Genomic DNA, 18,148 nt, shown 5'->3' on the forward strand with positions numbered 1-18,148 from the left:
GTCCACTCACCATTTCCTTAACTGACTGACAGCCGCACTCTGCATTTCATCCGTGCCAACTGAGAAGGAGGCTTGATCACGAGCCAATAGCAACGCACGACTGCAGCTTCAGTTACACTCGCATGTGTTATACCCCATACCTCAAGACCCATGTCCGCCCGTGTCCATGCCTCTTTCCATAGGCCTTGAATTGTAGTGTGACAATAAATGGGAGCCTAACTCTACATGAAATAAATACACAATCTGCCTCATAAAGTGTTTCAAATGAACCGAACAATACTACATTTCCACAACGGAGTTGTCGGTCGGAACGGCATTATCAGCTGTAACCGCCTTATGAGTGCAGTGCAGAGTGGGCCAGTGCCAGTGGGGCACACTCAAATGCACGAACATGCACTAAAAGCATAATGTGTTTTCGTTACCTTAGAATGAGCCGTTTACATCTACATAGGGAGCGGGTCCTCTTCACGGAGTCCGTCATGTTGCACCGCCATGTTTCTACAGTAGCCCAGAACGGACAAACCAAACACTGTTTACTTTTCCTGCTTGGGCCAGAGTCGATAACTTGCCTGATTTCTCTCCAACCAACAGTCCAAAACCCAAAGAAATTCAGTTTTCTATCACATACTTTAAGACAAAGGAAAGCAGCCAAACGTAACATTTGACAATTAATATATCATCAAAATAGTTAATGTTTCTGTTGATCAGATAATCTATTTTGCTTCAGCTCCAATTTTAAGAAGAAAAACATATGTAGTCATTAGTAAATATATTTTTTGCTTCTCAGTTTATCAATCAAATTACTTAATAAACTCATGTTGTACTTAAGACCACCACTATTAAATGTATATAATTCACTTAATAATTCCCTCATTGTAGTGTCTTTTTAAAGCTGTTCTTTCTTAATAATGTATTAAGCAAAGTTAGAGTCTTCCTATTCTCTGGTTGGCCTTGATATCCTTTCATGGTCACACAGCTTTAAAAAGTGCACAGTGTTCTCCAGTTCTCTTGGAGAAGCAGAAAATTGAGTAACTGAGGCCGGGGAACGCCGTGCCAGTCACTGTGCCCTGGTGAGCACGAAGCGGGTGGCCTCGCTCGGCGCAGGATAAAGCTGTCCAGAGGCTGCCTTCAGCATCCGTGTCTGTCTGCCAAGCGCTGCTAGCATGTCCCAGGGTAGGCTGGGAGGACAAGACCGCTCAACAAGGCCTCTGCATTGAGTGCAGTCCATTTAAAATAACCTATGGATAAATAAATACAGGACCTAAGTTCACTGTACAGTAATTGGTCAGGAAACCAACAGAGACAAGCTCATTTACAGTAAATGGATCAGCTTTGAGTCGGTGAAGTGCACTTGGCTCACACCGTGCATTATAACGATTTGGAAATTTCAAGTGAAGCTTTTTTTCTTCTTCAGTGTTTAAATACTTACTGAAATGTCTCATAGATGTATTTTTTCACTGGGAAAACAAAACTGTATCTGTGTGTCAGAGCACAAGTAAATATAGAATAATGTTAAATATAGAAACATTACATCGAGTGCTTATAGATGATGTAAGAGCAAATTAACACGCGAGGAAAACAAGGGGAGTCTGACTAATTCTGATAATATTACTTCAGTTTCTGCAAACTTTGTTTTACTTTTCAAGGACATGCAGGAACATGTACACACACTCTCTCTCTCTCTCTTTCTCTCTCTCTCTCTCTCACACACAACCACACACCCACACCCACACACACACAGTGGTTAGTCTGGCCAACCTTGTTGACCCACTGGCTTAGCTGTGGTTGCACGCTGGACGCAAAGCACTCATTAACGATTTGAGCCTGCTCTTCACTTATGCAAACAAACAGACTCGGCCCGTCATTACCGTAACACCATGTGTGTGTGGTCTTCTCAATCAGACCTCTATTGATTCTTCAATTTTCGCCGAGGCTGAGGCAAGGCGAAACGGCACGATTTGTCAAGCGTGTAAAAGACATGGAGCACGCAGACTTGTGGCATGTTTCAAAGCGGTTCTCACACTGGCGGACACATTTTTCATCAGCCTCAAATACTGCACAGTAGTTGTTGCAGCGGGCAGAAGTCTGTTCCACAGGCAATGCCACGGCATCACCACAAGCCACAAAACATAAAACACCACAGTGGGTTTTATGTTGCGTGTAAAATGCCATCATAACCCGAGAGCGCTTACCTACCCCTCTACACCAGCTCCACTTTCGCCCCTCAGACAGAGCTATCTTTACATGGACGAGCAGTGCAGAGTCTGACTGTGAGCTCTGCTCGTGTGTTCCTTGGCAGCCGGGCAGAAGTTTATGGTAATGTTTTGGGTGATAGGTCAGGGGCAGGAGGGTGGCGGCCATTGGTGGTGGCTGTGTGGTGACTGTGTGGGGTTTCAGGCTGTGTCCAGCTGGCCTGGGGTCTACCTCTGAGGTCAGGAGAGTGAGAGGGGGGCATCAGACATGGGGCAGCTTGTGGTTTAGGTTTGGGGGGGCGAGTAAGGAGTAAGGAGCAAGGAGCCCCCCCTCCCCTCCCCAGAGCCTGGAGCACAGGGCCACTGCAGAGAGGCCGGCCACAGTCGGACACCCCACCATCAACATCTGCCAAGAGAGAAATGCTAATGTGGTGGGCACCTCATAAAGCCAGGTCAAAGACTCGGCCTCTGGACTTGTTTTTCTGCTTTTTGAATCACTCTGAATCACATCTTGGGCATGATCAAACACACGGTTTAATCATAAGATGAACAACATTTATGGTTTTCACTAGAAACAAGCTCTAACATTGAATAAATGGGCGTAAAAACACTCCAGTTCAGATGAGAGTAGAGCTGTGCCAGGCAGGAATCATTTCATCTTAGAAATACATTTTACAGGCAAAATGTCCAGTGGCAGATATTTCCTGTCTGAAAAATAATGATTTAATGTACCTGTGCTCTAGACTGAGTCTGGACAACATGCTTTTGTCCCAGTAGGACCTCCCCGACTCACTGTCTCCAGGAGCTTGACATTTATGGTTAATGTTAAGAAAAAAGTCCAGCAGTAAATAAGAAATCAGCCCCAAAGCGCTACCTGAGGAGGATTATCATATATCAAGCAGCAGAAACAGAAACAGACAAATCTTGCAGCTACTTTCAGATCAAGTAAATGCGTGACGGAGGAGGGCATGTTTGGGTAACCCTGAGCAGGAATTAGGTAATGTTCAGGATGTATGCCTCTTAAAGTGTGGAGCAGTGACCCTTCTCTGACATCCTGACTCAACTGTCCATTGTGCATTGTGGCTCAAAACTGAAAAATCTGCTTTTACTTTTGGAAACATCGACTCAAAACCTGCAAATACAATACAATGGATGTGAAGATGTAAAATGTTGTACAAAACATTATTGTTTTAAGCAATATGCTAAGAGCTACATCCACAGTATCAGTTGGATCCAGGTTCTTAAAGAATTCTTTAAACGTTATAAAGTCGAAACAGTTAGTCAATTAATTGATTATTTGATTGACAGGAAATTAATTGGCAACTATTTTGATAATGAATGAATCATTTCAATATTTTTTTGAGCAAAAATCCCAAACATTCACTGGTGCCAGCTGTTCAAATGTGAAGATTTGTTGCTGTTATTTGTCACATATGACAGTTGACTGAACACTTTTGGATTTTAGACTGTTGGTCAGAAAACAAACACAAAACCATAAATTGATTAGTTGAGGAAACAATCTGCAGATTAATAAATTATGAAAACAATAGTTGCATGCAGCCCTAAAACAGTATTTATATAATAACTGGCACACTGCTATGGCTAACAACAATATCAGAAATGTCCATTCTTTAAAAGGTGCTAAATGCGAGTGGGTGCTATGCTTCCGCAACGACGCCTTCGGTCGGGACGGCGTTATCAGCTATAACTGCCGTATGAGAACAGTGCAGCCCAGCTATGTCAACAAAGAGAAAAACTCGTACAACACACACAGAGGGAGAGCGACTTCATTCTCTGCTCAGGCAGACATTACTCTCAAACATGTTTACATAATTCTGGATGCTTCATTCATTTAGATTCGGTACCACAGCACCACCAATGCAATCAGGAAATATTTTGGAATAAAATTGTATACAAGTTTTATAATTGAATATGTAATCATGACTTTTGTCGTGATTTGCAAATGATCCAGAAATATTGTTTCAGTAAAAGGACAATATATTGTTTACTCTAAACTCAAAACCTGCCTGCTAACTTTTTCTGAAACTTCAACCACATCTCATGGCCTTTTCTCGACAGATGGAAGTGGTCTGAAAATATAAAAAAAACTGAAAATAGCCTGAAAACATACAGTAACAAACAATACAGTAAACACCATTTTACAGCCTCAGCACATACAACAGCATGGCTCAGCCATACTAAAGAGCGATTTAATGGAAATCTTTAACAACTGATTTCCATTTCCAGAGTTTTCCATCTAACCAGACAAATCACTATTTAAACAAAGTCACCTGAAGTTCACAGCATTTCAACTTTGCAGTGTCCCAAAGCAAATCTAATGGAGAGCTCTATTCTTCCACTGCTGAATTTGAGCATCCAGATTTAATGTGACACATTTGAAGCACCAATAAACCACCAACCGAAAAGAAAACAGAGTGCATCAATTTTAAATTTCATCTCCTGAGCTTTTATGAACAAAACGCTGCCTCAGTAGCAGAGCTGTTGAAAATAGCTGAACCAGAAGAAGGTAAAGAGGAATAAAGAGCATTCCTTGGATGACAGTTATGATTGGTAGGTGTGAATGATTAGAAGAAAACTCTTCCAACTACCCACAATATGACATTATAAAGCATGCCTCAGATGAAACGACTGAAACGACCCGTACAGTAACTCACCGTTAAAAAACCATTATGAGGGGAAAGTAACTCTGCAAAAGTCATTTTTCAAGTGAGGTTTTCCAGGATAACAAACCTTAAGTTCTCATGTGAACAAATGGCCAAGCGATTAAAGCCCTGAGTGCATCATAAAGGGACCATTATCAAATACACTGTAAAACCTCTGATTCTGTTTTTTGCAGCTAAATATATGGTTATAGATGACATTTGAGGTGTTATATAAGATTGTTTGAATGTCATGTTTAACAGAAACGGCAGTGAATTATTATTTTTTAAATGTTTTTAGTGTACATGTCTTCACTTTTCACTTAACCGTAATGTTCAAATTTCACTAAAGCTGGGATAGTGTTAAAGGGGAGTGGTGCTGTAAAAAAGTAATAAAATAATAGAGAACGCTGACAGCACCAGAGTGTGACTTGTGCGGGAATTAACACTGACTAATGTACATGCCAAGTACATGGTGTCTCTGAATGTAACTCCACAACAAAAGCAGGAACTGTTGCTGCAACTAAAGCCGGGATTTATGACATAATTGGGTGGTCCAATAAGAGGGAATGGGTACAACACATCCAAAAATAGATGCCGAACTCTGAATTTATACATGAAATTTGGGTGTTTCTCTGGATGCAGAGTGTGTGTGAGCTGGATGCTTGGAACAGGAGGGTGGGTGTGTATATTATGTTCTGTATGTGTGAAGTAGGTGCAGTGTGAAAAGGATGAAAAACGGACAGGAATACTGCTCTGTGTTGAGAGTGCAATTTAGCATGAATCAAAAGCAGCTTTCCTGGCTCCCGTTCCCTACGCTGCTGTCTGCCAGGAAATGGGATTTTTTTCATATTTTCTTGCAGGTAAAGTCTTTGCAGAATGGAATCAAATGAGGTATTTTTTCCCCACCGAATGTTAAAGTGTTGGAAGTTTGAGGCAGACTCGCTGGAAACAGAAGAAAGCTGAGTTTTGGAGACAGCAGGGGGGGTCCCGGCCCCAAACCCCTTCTGGACCCCTTGCTGAATTGAATCATGACTGCTAGTAAAATACTGAGCCCTCTATTAAGTAATTTACCACCAACTGGTCTACAGTCTAGCCTGAAGTGATTCTACTAATCATCACTGCTTGCAGAAATAATTTATGGGTTTTATTCATGAGGAGTAATGCAAGTTATTCCATCCAGTAAAACAGTGCAAGTAGGTGCAGTAACCACATAAATGACTCAGAATTTTTGAATGGACTGTATTCATCTTAGTCACCTCACAAACATTTTTAACTATGAATTCCTAAAAAAAGGCAAAGACGCAGTGTATTTATATTGTATCTATGTTACACTGTAAATGTTGCAGTACTACATTACGTATATACTGTAAGTATAATATTACAAGAGAATATATTTAGCAAGAAAAAGAGATTGATAAGTATCTAAAACCTAAAAGCTGTGCAACTCCTTGGTCTGAAAAGTGAAGCCAATGTGGAAGTACCTTAAACTTGCATTATTTCTAACAGCCAGCAGGGGGCGACTCCTCTGGTTGCAAAAATAAGTCTGATTGTATAGAAGTCTATGAGAAAATGACCCTACTTCTCACATGATTTATTGCCTCAGTAAACATTGTAAACATGAGTTTATGATCTCAATTGCTAGTTTCAAGTCTTCTTCAATACATCATGATGTTCATTTAGTAAATTATGGTCCCATTTAGAGTCAAATAGACCATTAAGCAACCAAATTTCATGGCAATCCATCAAATATTTGTCAAGACATTTCACTAAAAGTCAAATAGTCAACCTACTGGTAGCACTATAAAAAGCCAGGGGTCAACAAAATCAGTAAGGTTCATCTTCTGGGGACCATGGATGTCTGTATACAAGTTCACGGCAATCCATCAAATGGTTCTTGAGATATTTCAATCAAGTCAAGAGGTGGACAGAAAGACCGACCAGCGGACAGACCAATACTGCTATTCCTAGAGCCACACCACATTGAGTTGAGTAAAATAAAGGAGGACATTGGTAGTCTGTACGGAGGCGGAATTTCAGAATGTACTTACTGCATCAGCAGCACAGGCTGTACTATTGTTCTTCAACTGATGGGTCATGACCCAGAAATGAATCACAGGAACATTGAACTGATTTGAGAACAATCTGCTGCCAGACCTACACTAACTGTAATCACAACTGAGAGACTCTCATGAACCCTGAGTACACATACAGCCAAGTTCATGTTCTCATTATCTTTCATTTGAGTCCAATTACATTTTACGCAGAGATCACTTTGAACAAACTCAAGAACAACATGTTCGTATTGTACCTACCATGAATTATGCGGAAATAATTTGCAGACTGTGAGATTCAAGATCACAAAGTTTCACAAGCGAAGCAACATGCAGAGTTTACGGTCCTCAGTTCAAGGAAAATGTTTAAGATCAAACATTGCAGGCTTCAATTGATTTTGCATCGGACAACACATTTTAGCCATGATGGCAGTGTGGCTCTTTAACGTTGGTCCAATACTTTGGTCCAGAATGCACCTCCTCATGGCTCTTTTTCGTTTCGTTTTCAGGCTTTAATCAGGCCAATCACAAGTCATTTCAGAGAGAGCGTTCCTATCGGCTGGGCTCTGGCTGGTGGGCGGTGCTTGGTATTTCCTCAACTGTTCTCAACATGGCTGCCGGGTCAAAAACTTTCTCATTTTACAGCTAAACAGAACACTACAAGATGTTTGTAAAAACATTTAAAGCGAGAAAAGGCATTACAGTAACAGAATATTGATTCATATTTGATCAGCGCTGCCTAGTTTGACCGTTTGATCGGAGTTCGCAAGTGATTGACAGCTCCTCAGAGACGGCAGGCTCCAGCTCGGCTCCGATTGGTTGTTTTCCTCCGGTCTGTGAAACCTTGCAGACGCCATTAGGAGCACCAGAGGACACAGAGGCACATGATTTTTTCAGATTACCTGTCTCATGCACTACTGTGGATATAGTGACTGCTCCATTTCTACCCACTGCTGCTTTAATACTTGAAATTAACCATGCTGCATATACTACTACACTTGGGCATGTCATGCTGTCAATCAATGCGATACTAAAAATACATGCACTTTTCACCACAGAGCTACCTCTGACATCAGACTACCGAATTATAATGCGTGTATTTAATACGTTTTCAGTAAAATCACAAATGTTGCTCAGACTTCAGACCAACACAGTGAACCTGGGACTGTATACGGCCGCCTCAATGCAAAGCTCTCCACTTTCCTTATTAGCTGGATTTGAGAGATACCTCAGAGCCCACTGTAACCATTCGGTGGTGAGCTGGTTTGCTGAGGCAGAGTGGAGGTGAATTGAATGGTCTGCAGTGAGCGGCTGTGGGTTGGGTTTCTCTGAGGTTATGGTCATTCTCCCCTGGGAAAGTGGTTAGGTCTGGCTGTTTACTTTGGAGTAACCCTGCCCCTCCCCTTATACACTCTGCTTGGTAAACCATGATTACCTCCATTGGTGCACACCTGTCATTTCTGACCTCTTTATGATGAAATAATTAGTAGACTTTATTTAAATAATTTGAAATTGATTACAAATTAAGCTTGTGTTAAGTAAACTCTTGTGTGTGGGGGTTTGGATGCTACGTGGGCGCCACCTTCTTGTCACAGCAGGTGTGTGTGAAGGGTTGGGGGGAGAGAGAGAGGGGAGGGTGTTAGGACTAGACTTAATGGGTAGGGGCTAAGGTAGTGCCTGCATCTTCACCCAAAGAGGAGTTTGGCTTTCTCACTGTGCCTCTCTCTCAGACAGACTCACACAGTGCTGGACTGTAAAAATCCCTCTCAGCCCTGCTCTCCGGCTGCGGCCACCAGAGAAGATGCTTCATCGCCACTCTTCATGAGATTACTGCAACACTGGGTGGAGTGGCAGCGCTGCAGCTGATGGGCTGCTGCTGCTGCTCTTTCCATCTTTATCTCTCTTTCAATTGGGACGCTGGGGAGAAATAAATAGCTCGCCACACACTGTTGGGAGGCAAATGAATGGAGCAGAGTGAAGGGGGATTTCCCCAGGCTGCCTTCACACCAATGGATCTGGACACAAGTTTTGAACTGGCCAAATTGTACTGGGCAGAATAATTTTTTACTTTGTAAATTAATTTTTGCAACAAGATCATTTCTTAAGAGCCTGAAGACTGACCTTTTTGTGGATTTTCTCTGTAAAGATTCACACCATGTAAGTCTATGTTTCTTCTTTACTTTAATAAACTGTTTGTTGGCACAACTAATGCAGCCTGGGAGATCTCACGTACTCAGGAACGGTGTCATTTTTCAGCTGCTTACACTGCTACTGACAAACAATTTAGTATAAGTTCGTAAAACAAAGTTTTATCTAATTCGTTGAAGTGACTGATATAATATTTCTTGTGTTCTTCAGATCTTAAGCTCAAGGATGTGCTCTATAGTCGTGCTTCATCAGTGGAGTCTGGCAGTGTTCTTGCTGTGCTCCCCAGTGACTCTTGATGGGAGACCAGTTGATGCACTTAGTAGCAGAACGTGAGTTATTTTTTTTATTAATTTTGATGACAATAGAAAAGTAAAAGCAATATGCAACTTAAAAATTAAAAAAACTAGTTAATTAGTAAAAGTGGCAAAGCAGCAATTTTGAAAGATTCCCGTTGTTTGGATTTAGAAAATACATTTACAGTTAATTAATCAGATTATATTAAGCTATAGAAGGTTTTCTCTGTTTCACCTCTGGCTTGTTGGGGTCTGGAGCTCAGATTAGTGATAGCTCTCACAAACTTGTTTATGCTGCCACCTACTGTACTGAGGTTTCCTGGTGCCTGACCTTACATTTCAGCTTCCACCACTTCTAAAAACAGAAGCTAAACACTGTGGTGTAAAATAACATTTCAAAAAAAGGTCAAACAAAAAAGAAAACTGAGATTTTGTTGGTGCTATCTCAGAAATGAGGAATTCTGGTTTAATTGTTTCACTGGTAATGGTGGAAAAAAAAAAAAAACTGATTTCTGAAACATTTACAGAAAAGTGAACTTGGTGCTGCTCCCATCTCATATGATGCAGTTTTAGGATTTATTCATTAGCTTTTATGCAATCTTCCTTGTTAATCTGTGGTCTGTTCACTTTCACGCTTTAAGGAAGAGGTCAGTGAGCCACGCCCAGCTGATGCATGACAAGGGCCGCTCCTTGCAGGAGTTCAAGCGCCGCATGTGGCTGCAGGAGCTGCTGGAAGAGGTGCACACCGCCGACGAGCGAGCTCCACCTGTGCAGAGCAGAACCCAGAGCCAAACCTTCAGTGGGAATGCCCTGCTCGAGAAGCCCCCAGGGGCCACCAAGAACCTCCCTGACAGGTTCAGGCTGGACAGAGAGGGCCCTAACCTGCCCCAGGAGACCAACAAGGCTCTGGCTTATAAGGACCAGCCACTAAAAGTGGTCACCAAGAGGAAAAAAAAGGTGAGGTTAGGCCGACGCAGAGAGAGCGACAAGAAGCGGAGGCGAGCGCGGTCTGTCTCAACAAAAGAGCCATGAAGGACGCAGTGCCCTGGCTAAGAGACTCACAATAGCCTTTACATGGTACTGCACTAAGACACTGACATAGTTCAACTAGACTGGGATCTGAGAGACTCTACCCATGGCTGACTCAGTCACTTCATATTACAGCCCCAGGTTGTACTTGTAAGATAATATTTTGCTGTGTTTGTATTTCCGATCATGAAGTCATATCAACTATCATCTTCTTAGGTCCATATTTATTTGGAACATCTCTAGGCATCTGTAACTTTGACTTCAAAACAAAGCCATATGTTGTCATCTCTAACCAGCTGTGTGCGCGAGTAGATCATAGGAGGAACTATTTATTGCCTAAATATAATGTAACTTCACAAAATTGGGAGGCTGAGTGGTCTACTTTTGTTTGGCTCTATATGTGTTGACTATCGTGAACTTCAAGTTACATACAAACTGTTCACTGCATACATCTGTTCCAACTGTTCTGCCATAATTTATTTCACTTTGAAAGTGTGTATTTATTTTGTGAATGTATCACGGTGCTGCTGACTAAATTCCATAATGCACTTTAGTTATATCCTGTACATGTTCTTTTGTGGTTGAGTTTTATTTTGATGTTTCTTTTTGATGGTCCTGCTCTCCTTTCCCACCTTAGATCCCTCATGGACTTGTAACTTATTGGATGCTTCATCAAATCCACTCTCACCATGTCACATTATAGTTTATTTTTATAGAAAGAGCCCGAGTCAGGGGCTGTCAGACTCATTTAATGTTCTTCACTTGCACTGAGGGCATACTGTACATGTTTCCAGTTAATCATTAAACATTAAAAGTGTAGCCATTAGAAATATTTTTGATTCACGGTCTCTTTGTTCAGCAGCCATATTACACCGGACATTTTACAAGAAAAGATATTCGCCAATGAAGCCCAATATCTGTAGAGCGCTTACTCTGATCTTTAACGTTGGATGGCTGCGTGGCCCATTATTGTCTAGAGTGGCCACGATCAGCTCCGGCGGCCGCGTCACAGTTGGAACGTGGAACAGCTGCGTTCGGTGGAATCCCAGGTGTGTTTGAAGGTGTGTTAAGATTAGAGGTGTTGTCTCCAGAGGCTGCCACCTTCATCAGACAAAGTTCACAGATTGCCTCATTAACGTAATCAGGTTCCCTATTAGCATTGGGTTTAAAGCCAAAATATTGCCAAATAAGCTTTGCTTGTCGCTTTGACACCAAGTCCTCCACCATCATCTTGTTGGTCAATTCTCCTTACTCTCATCACGTGATAAGTTAATAAGTCCTGCTACTCTGTGCTGTGACTCTGCTGCTGCATGGAACAGACACTTCAGTTTATAATTTTAGCGTCCGCGTTCGTTGTCCGACAACACGCTTAGTATTTTATAAATTATAGTTTTTTATTTGATGAATGTGGGCGCTGATGTGCAAAAATGAACTAAATGGGTTTTATATCTAAAAAGCAAAAGCAAAATGACGGTGGGCAAGTAATGTAATCGGTTTATGCCGGAACACCGAGTAACACGGACTACCGTAGCAAGCCTAATGAGAGGTAATGCTGAAATGATTAGTCGAGTAATTGATTAGATACTAAACATTACCTTGATTTACTGCTTTTAATAGTCTTTTGCGATATACTGTATTTGAATTTGAAGACACATTTGAAGAGGTCACCGTGGGAAGATTATGATGGGCATTTTCGCTATTTTCTGGCATTTTATAGACCAAACAATTAATTCAGAAAGTAATATAATATCCCTAACAGGATAAGTGGTTGCAGATGATGGATGGATAATAAGATGAATTGATAATGAAAATAATTAGTTAGCCTAGTCGTTAATGACAAGTCAGACACTCTTCTCTGTACCATGATTGCATATACGTGAACTTTAAGTGTTGGTTGCATCAGGTGGACGTGAACACCTCAGCACTCTTTGAGCCAAAAATGAGATATAGACTAAATGTTACTTTTGTTATTTCTCAGAGTAATATGCATAAAATTATATACTACAACCATAGATAGATTGCTAATCAGATTATCTGCAACATTGTCAACTACGTATTTTACTTCTAAAACCTGACGATTATTATTGACTATTATTTTTGATAAATCATTTTGTCTATACAATATGAGAAAATAGTGAAAAATGTACAAGGTGACCTCTTCAAGTAGCTTGTTTTGTCCGATCCAAAAGCAGAATATAGTCAGTATTTGATCATATAAGACAAAGAAAAGCAGCAAATCCTCACATTTGAGAATATGGAACCAGCAAATGGTTTGGTGCTTTTGCTTGAAAAGTGATTCAAACAATTTAATTGAAAATAGATTATCAAAGTAGTTGACAGTTGATTTCCTGTTGACTAAAAGATTAGTCAACCAATTATTTCAGCTTTATTGTGCATAAAATTAAATGAATGATATACTACAAGGTAATACAAAAACTATGATTGCAAAGCAGCCTAATCTGCAGCATGACCAGTTACCCATTTTATCCCTAAAATCTTAAGTTGATAAGGACAGGACCAGTATGCACTACCAGCCTCTTCATGAAGAATCAGTGGCTTAACAGAATCAGGTAAAAATGGCAACGAATGGGCCTGAGTTCAATCAGCAGTAAGTATCTGTCCTGCTGAAGTGTCTTTGAGCATATCATTGACTTCCTTTCAGTTTTTGAGGTGCTGGTTTGTATATTTCATCATAACCTTTAACCTTACTAAAGAGGTGGGAAGATTTGGGTCAAAACAGGTTTTTAAAATTTACTATAAAAAGGTGAAAAACATCAATGTTTTTGTTGACTTTTGGGCACGGACAGAGCACAATGAAGCTGTTAAAGTCCCACTTGAGAACATGTGGCATTTTTAACAGCCGCTTACTGAATGGCACAGACACTGGTAATGGAGGGGTTAGCAAATGCATCAGCATCAGCTATATCCTGTGCTAAGAGCAGCAGTGTACACCGAAGGCCATTAGCTGACACAGAGTCATAAATGCTGTGGAAAGCCTGATAAAGCCGCCATCAGGAGCCTGCAGCTCACACCGAACAAATCAATCAAACAATGGAGAGAGACATTAATATCTCCAGAGGAGGGGAGGAACAGTAATCAATGGGCTGGTCTCTTTTTCTTTGGAGAGTGCTCATTTTTGAATATAATTCATACAGTGTAAATGAAATCCTAATAAACAGAGGCTTTAACAGGTTAGGAAAGGTCAATACAAGTTTATACAAACAGCAACACAGTCTCAGTCAATGAGGTATTTTTATAGTCCCGAAAAGACTGATATAGTTCAACAAGTGTAGCAGTTACTAAAAATGAAAATAACTAAAACGACTAAAATACACACATCCTCTAATAACAATAACAAAACAGGCATGTATAGTACATCACTGTTCCCTGAGCAGCTGGTCGTTTCTCTTTAAACCAAGTCAACCAGAATCAATTTGACCCAAGTGATGTTTGCCTTCCTTCCCTTCACATTCAGCTATCACACTTTGTAATGAGTCCTGAGAGGCTGCCACCTCTCCCTTCATCAGTCCAGTTTAACAGGATGGACACCAGTGAATTACAAGTTAACATTATTGGGATAGCTCACTCACAAACATGAGCCTGAAGATACTGCTTTGAGGAACGACGATGGTGAGTGTGTCCCGATGATGGAGAATTATTATATCTGGCACCATTTTACAATGCAATGACCTCTGATCAGACAAACACCTGTTACAGTTGATTACACCATCAGTCCAAATATACAGCAGTTAAGAGTAGCTGTCAACACGTTTTGTATCTTAGCAGACGACCATATTGCTGTTGCTATGTAAAAACCTTGTACCTTTTATTTTGGTGGTATTACATTGTGTGTTTTGGTGACGTTATGATAGAAAACATACTATCAATATGGGTCTACATAAGCCTTTCGGATGCTATTTGATTAACAAAAAATGCATTTTGGCCATGCTAGAATGACAAAGCTGTTATGTCTTGATAAGAAATGTAACTCTCCTCTAGTGCTGCAACTAACGATTATTGTCATTGTCGATTAATCTGTTGATTACTTTCTTGATTAATTGATTAGTTGTTTGGTCTTTAAAATGTCAGAAAATGGTAAAAAAATGTCGATCAGTATTTCCCAAAGCTCAAGATGACGTCTTCAAATGTCTTGTTTCGTCCACAACTCAAAGATATTCAGTTTACTGTCATAGAGGAGTAAAGAAACCAGAAAATATTCACATTTAAGAAGCTGAAATCAGAGAATTTTGGCTTGTTTTTCTTAAAAGAATTACTCAAACTGATTAATTGATTATCAAAATAGTTGGCGATTATTTTAATTGGTGACAACTCATTGATTAATCGTTGCAGTTCTAGTTTCCTCTTTCACTAACAACATAAATAGAGCTCCAACTAATGATTATTTTCATGATATTTTATCAATTAAATGATAATGTTTTGTATACAAAGGAAAATAGCAAAAAATACTCGTGTTTTTCCAGAGGCCAATGTGACAAATTTTGTCTTGCTTTGTTTAGCCAATAGTCAAACCCACCAAAATATGAAGTTTACTATTGTATATGACAAAGAAAAGCAATTTGGAATTTTTGCTGAAACAATTAAGCTGCCTTCACATACAGAAATCATAAAGAAATTTGCTCTTTGCTCACTGCCAGGTAGGGCGCAGAGCCTTGCAGAGGTAAAGCTCAGCACAGGTATAATATGTCATTAAAAAGTATGCGAGGAAGCTACTTCACTGTTCCTAGGCAACAGTTGTAGCTGTTATCTCATTGGTTGTGCTTTGAAAGGTCAGCGGCAACCAAGGTCAAAGTTTAAATAATTTGAACTTTGAGCGCAGTGCTCGGTGGCAGTTTCGGGCGGTGCGCCACGCCAAGGCTAGCGCTTCCGCCTGCTCTCCCCATAGGAAAACAAGGGCACAGTCTGCAAAGAGCGATTTTACCTCTGATCATGTGTGGGCAGCTTTAAAAGATTATAAAAATAGTTACATATTAGGATTTTGTCAATCGACTGATCCTAAACATAAATGATGAATAAATGTTTTATTTGTTTTCATTTGAAAGGTGATGTCAAGTCGGTGATAACATGGCTGTTCCCAATACGTATGTGCTGATCTTTGCCTGTACCTGTGCCGTGATCCTGGGCATCGGGCTCTGTGCCAACCTGCTGGTCTTCTCTCTGTTTGCCAAGTACAACACGTTGCGTAAGAACCGCCTCGACATCCTCCTCCTCAGTATGACTCTGGCCGACTTCCTCACCCTCCTGCTCATCCCCTTCACCTTGCACTCTGCCGTCAGTCACTCCTGGCCTCTGGATGACACATCCTGCAAGGTCTACCAGTTCCTGCTGGCCTTCAGCCTGGCCGCCAGCACCTACTCGTTGTGTGCCGTGTCCATGACCCGCGCCATGATCATCACCAACCCATACCATCCGCCCACCATGGACCTGGTGATCCTCTTGTTTGTCTTGGTCTGGGCCCTCAGCTTCTTCATCAGCCTGCCGCTGCGTATGTTTGCCACCAAAGAGAGCCTGGGCCCAAGCCTTGCCAACTTCACCTTCTGCCTTCCAACCATTCATGAGCACCACTACCAAGTGGTGCTGAGCCAGTTTGTACTTTACTACTTTGTTCCAATGCTAGTCATCGCTTTCAACTATGTCCGGCTGGCTCTTTTTCTCCACAAGAGCCCTGTAATGTCGGTGTCTAGTGCCAGGAACACCCGCCGTGCCTCTGTCATGGTGTTCTTGGCTGCCGCTACCTTCTCAGTGTGCTGGCTGCCTGGTTATGTGCTGGAGCTATGTGTGTACGTGGGGCTGTATCGCCACGGACAGGCTTGGGAGATGTTTTACTTCATCTGTACTGTGCTGCAGTACCTGCACCCCTGTATCAACCCTGTGCTCTATGTGCTGCTGTCGAAGCGCTACCGCCACAGGAGGGCAGCCTGGCTCTTCAGCTGTAACAGGAACAGAGTGCAGCCGCAGGTCATCAGTGTCACCACAGACAGCTTTTAAATACAGCTCATTGAGCAATGACTTGACGCTTCAGGGACACTTGTATTATATTTACTACTGTTTACAACAAGATGGATGTTTTTGTGATTACTTTCAGATTTCACCTCCATATTTGAAATCTACAAATAAGAAGATGTGAAAAATAATGGTTTAGGATTTTTTTTCAGGCTTAACTAAAATCAAATGTTCACATTCACTACAAACAGCAGCAGTAATTGTCAAAATTCGAGTATCTGCATCTAATAATTTTTAGGGAAACTATGTAATTATCCCATTGCTCCCAAATCTTATTGCTTTGATTCTTTTTGTTACCCCAGATGTTTCCGTCCCTTAGATTTTCTCATTTAGTGTATTTGTGCCCCAGTGTTCTCACAGGACCTTCTATTTCTACAACATCATTACAAACAACTTTCTTAAGAAATGTTTTTAGTCTTCTGAGACAATTGTAGCTTAAAAGGAACAGAGTGTAACATTTCGGGGAATAGCAGAAATAGAATATAATATTCATAACTATATTTTCATCAGTGTATAATCACCTGAAACTAAGAACCGTTGTATTTTCGTTAACTTAGAATGAGCTCTTCATATCTACATAGGGAGCGGGTCCTCTTCACAGAGTCTGCCAATCACTGGCTCTAGAGAGAGCCTTTTCGGGGTTTTTACGTTAGCTGAAGTTCACCGTAGTTCTCTGACACGCTTGTGAAACTACGGTAACGTGAGCCGCAGAGTGCAGAACCGTGATACCGCCAGCCGCCGTCTGACTTCTGTTGCTCTTAAACTAGTGTTATTATGATGAGGATGGCCTCTAAGCGAGGTGAACGACGTTACCACGGTTTTGCACTCGGTAGCTCACGTTACCGCAGTCTTGGAAAAGGAGGAGTGAGAGGAGGGGTACTCAGTTGGTTGCAATCCACAACCACACCACTAGATGTCGCAAATCCTACAAACTGTACCTTTCTTGACTTAATATTTGTTTACTGGGGAAAAAAAATTGTGTTGTAATAATTTAAAATGACTAAAATCAATAATAGAAGAGGATGTTCTTGTTGTAGCGAGAAACAGACTTTTTCTTTTAATTTAAGGCAGGAATACAACTTATTATTATGTACTTTCCAAATGTTTGCATTTAAAAAAAGATCGCAATGTTGGAGTAGGTTTAGTGGTATGTCTTGTCTTTTCCCTTTGTGCTGTGTTTATATTTACAAAGTATGTGACGTTCTGGTGTTTCTCTTTTCACATATGTTTACGTTTGAGTGCCACCAAGACAAAATCCTGGACATTTACTCTACGGGACAGGATAGCAGGACTATCTGACGTGCTAATGTACTGTAATAAAGACTACTGACATATTCCTACTCCAGAGCAAAGTTGGTCTCTATTTCTTTTGCTTCTATTTCATGCCAACAGTACATTGAAAAACATAGCTGTACTCAGGGTCTGAAATTAGCACCCGCCAAATGCGGGTAAATTGTTGGCAGTGGCAGGTGAAATCATCAGGACATCTGCCACTTTGGCAGGCAGATAAAACGCTAGGGATCATGGGACTAGAGAACAGTAGTTCGCTTTCTTGGCATCTCATGCCTCCGTGACTATCGATTCCTCCTATTGATGCTCCGACAGTTACGCTGCACAATGACTCATACGCACGCTGTATCATGTTTGAGTTCGATTGGGACCGGAGCCACAGCGGAGAGGAAAAAAGTGCTTAAGAGCATGGTGTTACTAAACCGGAGGGGATGCACCCTATTTTTCCCCGATAAATCTGT

At 41.1% G+C, this 18,148-nt stretch overlaps 2 protein-coding genes across 2 annotated transcripts; both read left to right on the plus strand.

The window, feature by feature from the left end:
* Window positions 1-7,833: 7,833 nt before the first annotated feature.
* Window positions 7,834-12,670, plus strand: LOC119486240 (parathyroid hormone-related protein-like). Its single transcript, XM_037766203.1, has 3 exons — window positions 7,834-9,063; window positions 9,265-9,383; window positions 9,989-12,670. The coding sequence occupies exons 2-3, from the start codon at window positions 9,280-9,282 to the stop codon at window positions 10,377-10,379; spliced, it is 495 nt and encodes a 164-aa protein (XP_037622131.1). The 5' UTR covers window positions 7,834-9,063; window positions 9,265-9,279; the 3' UTR covers window positions 10,380-12,670.
* Window positions 12,671-14,696: 2,026 nt separating this feature from the next.
* LOC119486239 (galanin receptor 2a) lies at window positions 14,697-17,646 on the plus strand. The gene has a single exon (XM_037766202.1). The coding sequence runs from the start codon at window positions 15,459-15,461 to the stop codon at window positions 16,380-16,382; it is 924 nt and encodes a 307-aa protein (XP_037622130.1). The 5' UTR covers window positions 14,697-15,458; the 3' UTR covers window positions 16,383-17,646.
* Window positions 17,647-18,148: the final 502 nt, after the last annotated feature.

The sequence above is a fragment of the Sebastes umbrosus genome, chromosome 4, assembly GCF_015220745.1.
Source record: "Sebastes umbrosus isolate fSebUmb1 chromosome 4, fSebUmb1.pri, whole genome shotgun sequence".
Classification (NCBI taxonomy): Eukaryota; Metazoa; Chordata; class Actinopteri; order Perciformes; family Sebastidae; genus Sebastes; species Sebastes umbrosus.

Bases quoted from the DNA above. Each gene is read 5' to 3' on its own strand.
- LOC119486240 (XM_037766203.1), top strand. From the start codon at position 9,280: ATGTGCTCTATAGTCGTGCTTCATCAGTGGAGTCTGGCAGTGTTCTTG. The intron at 9,384-9,988 runs GTGAGTTATTTT...TCACGCTTTAAG, and splicing joins GATGCACTTAGTAGCAGAAC to GAAGAGGTCAGTGAGCCACG.
- LOC119486239 (XM_037766202.1), top strand. From the start codon at position 15,459: ATGGCTGTTCCCAATACGTATGTGCTGATCTTTGCCTGTACCTGTGCC.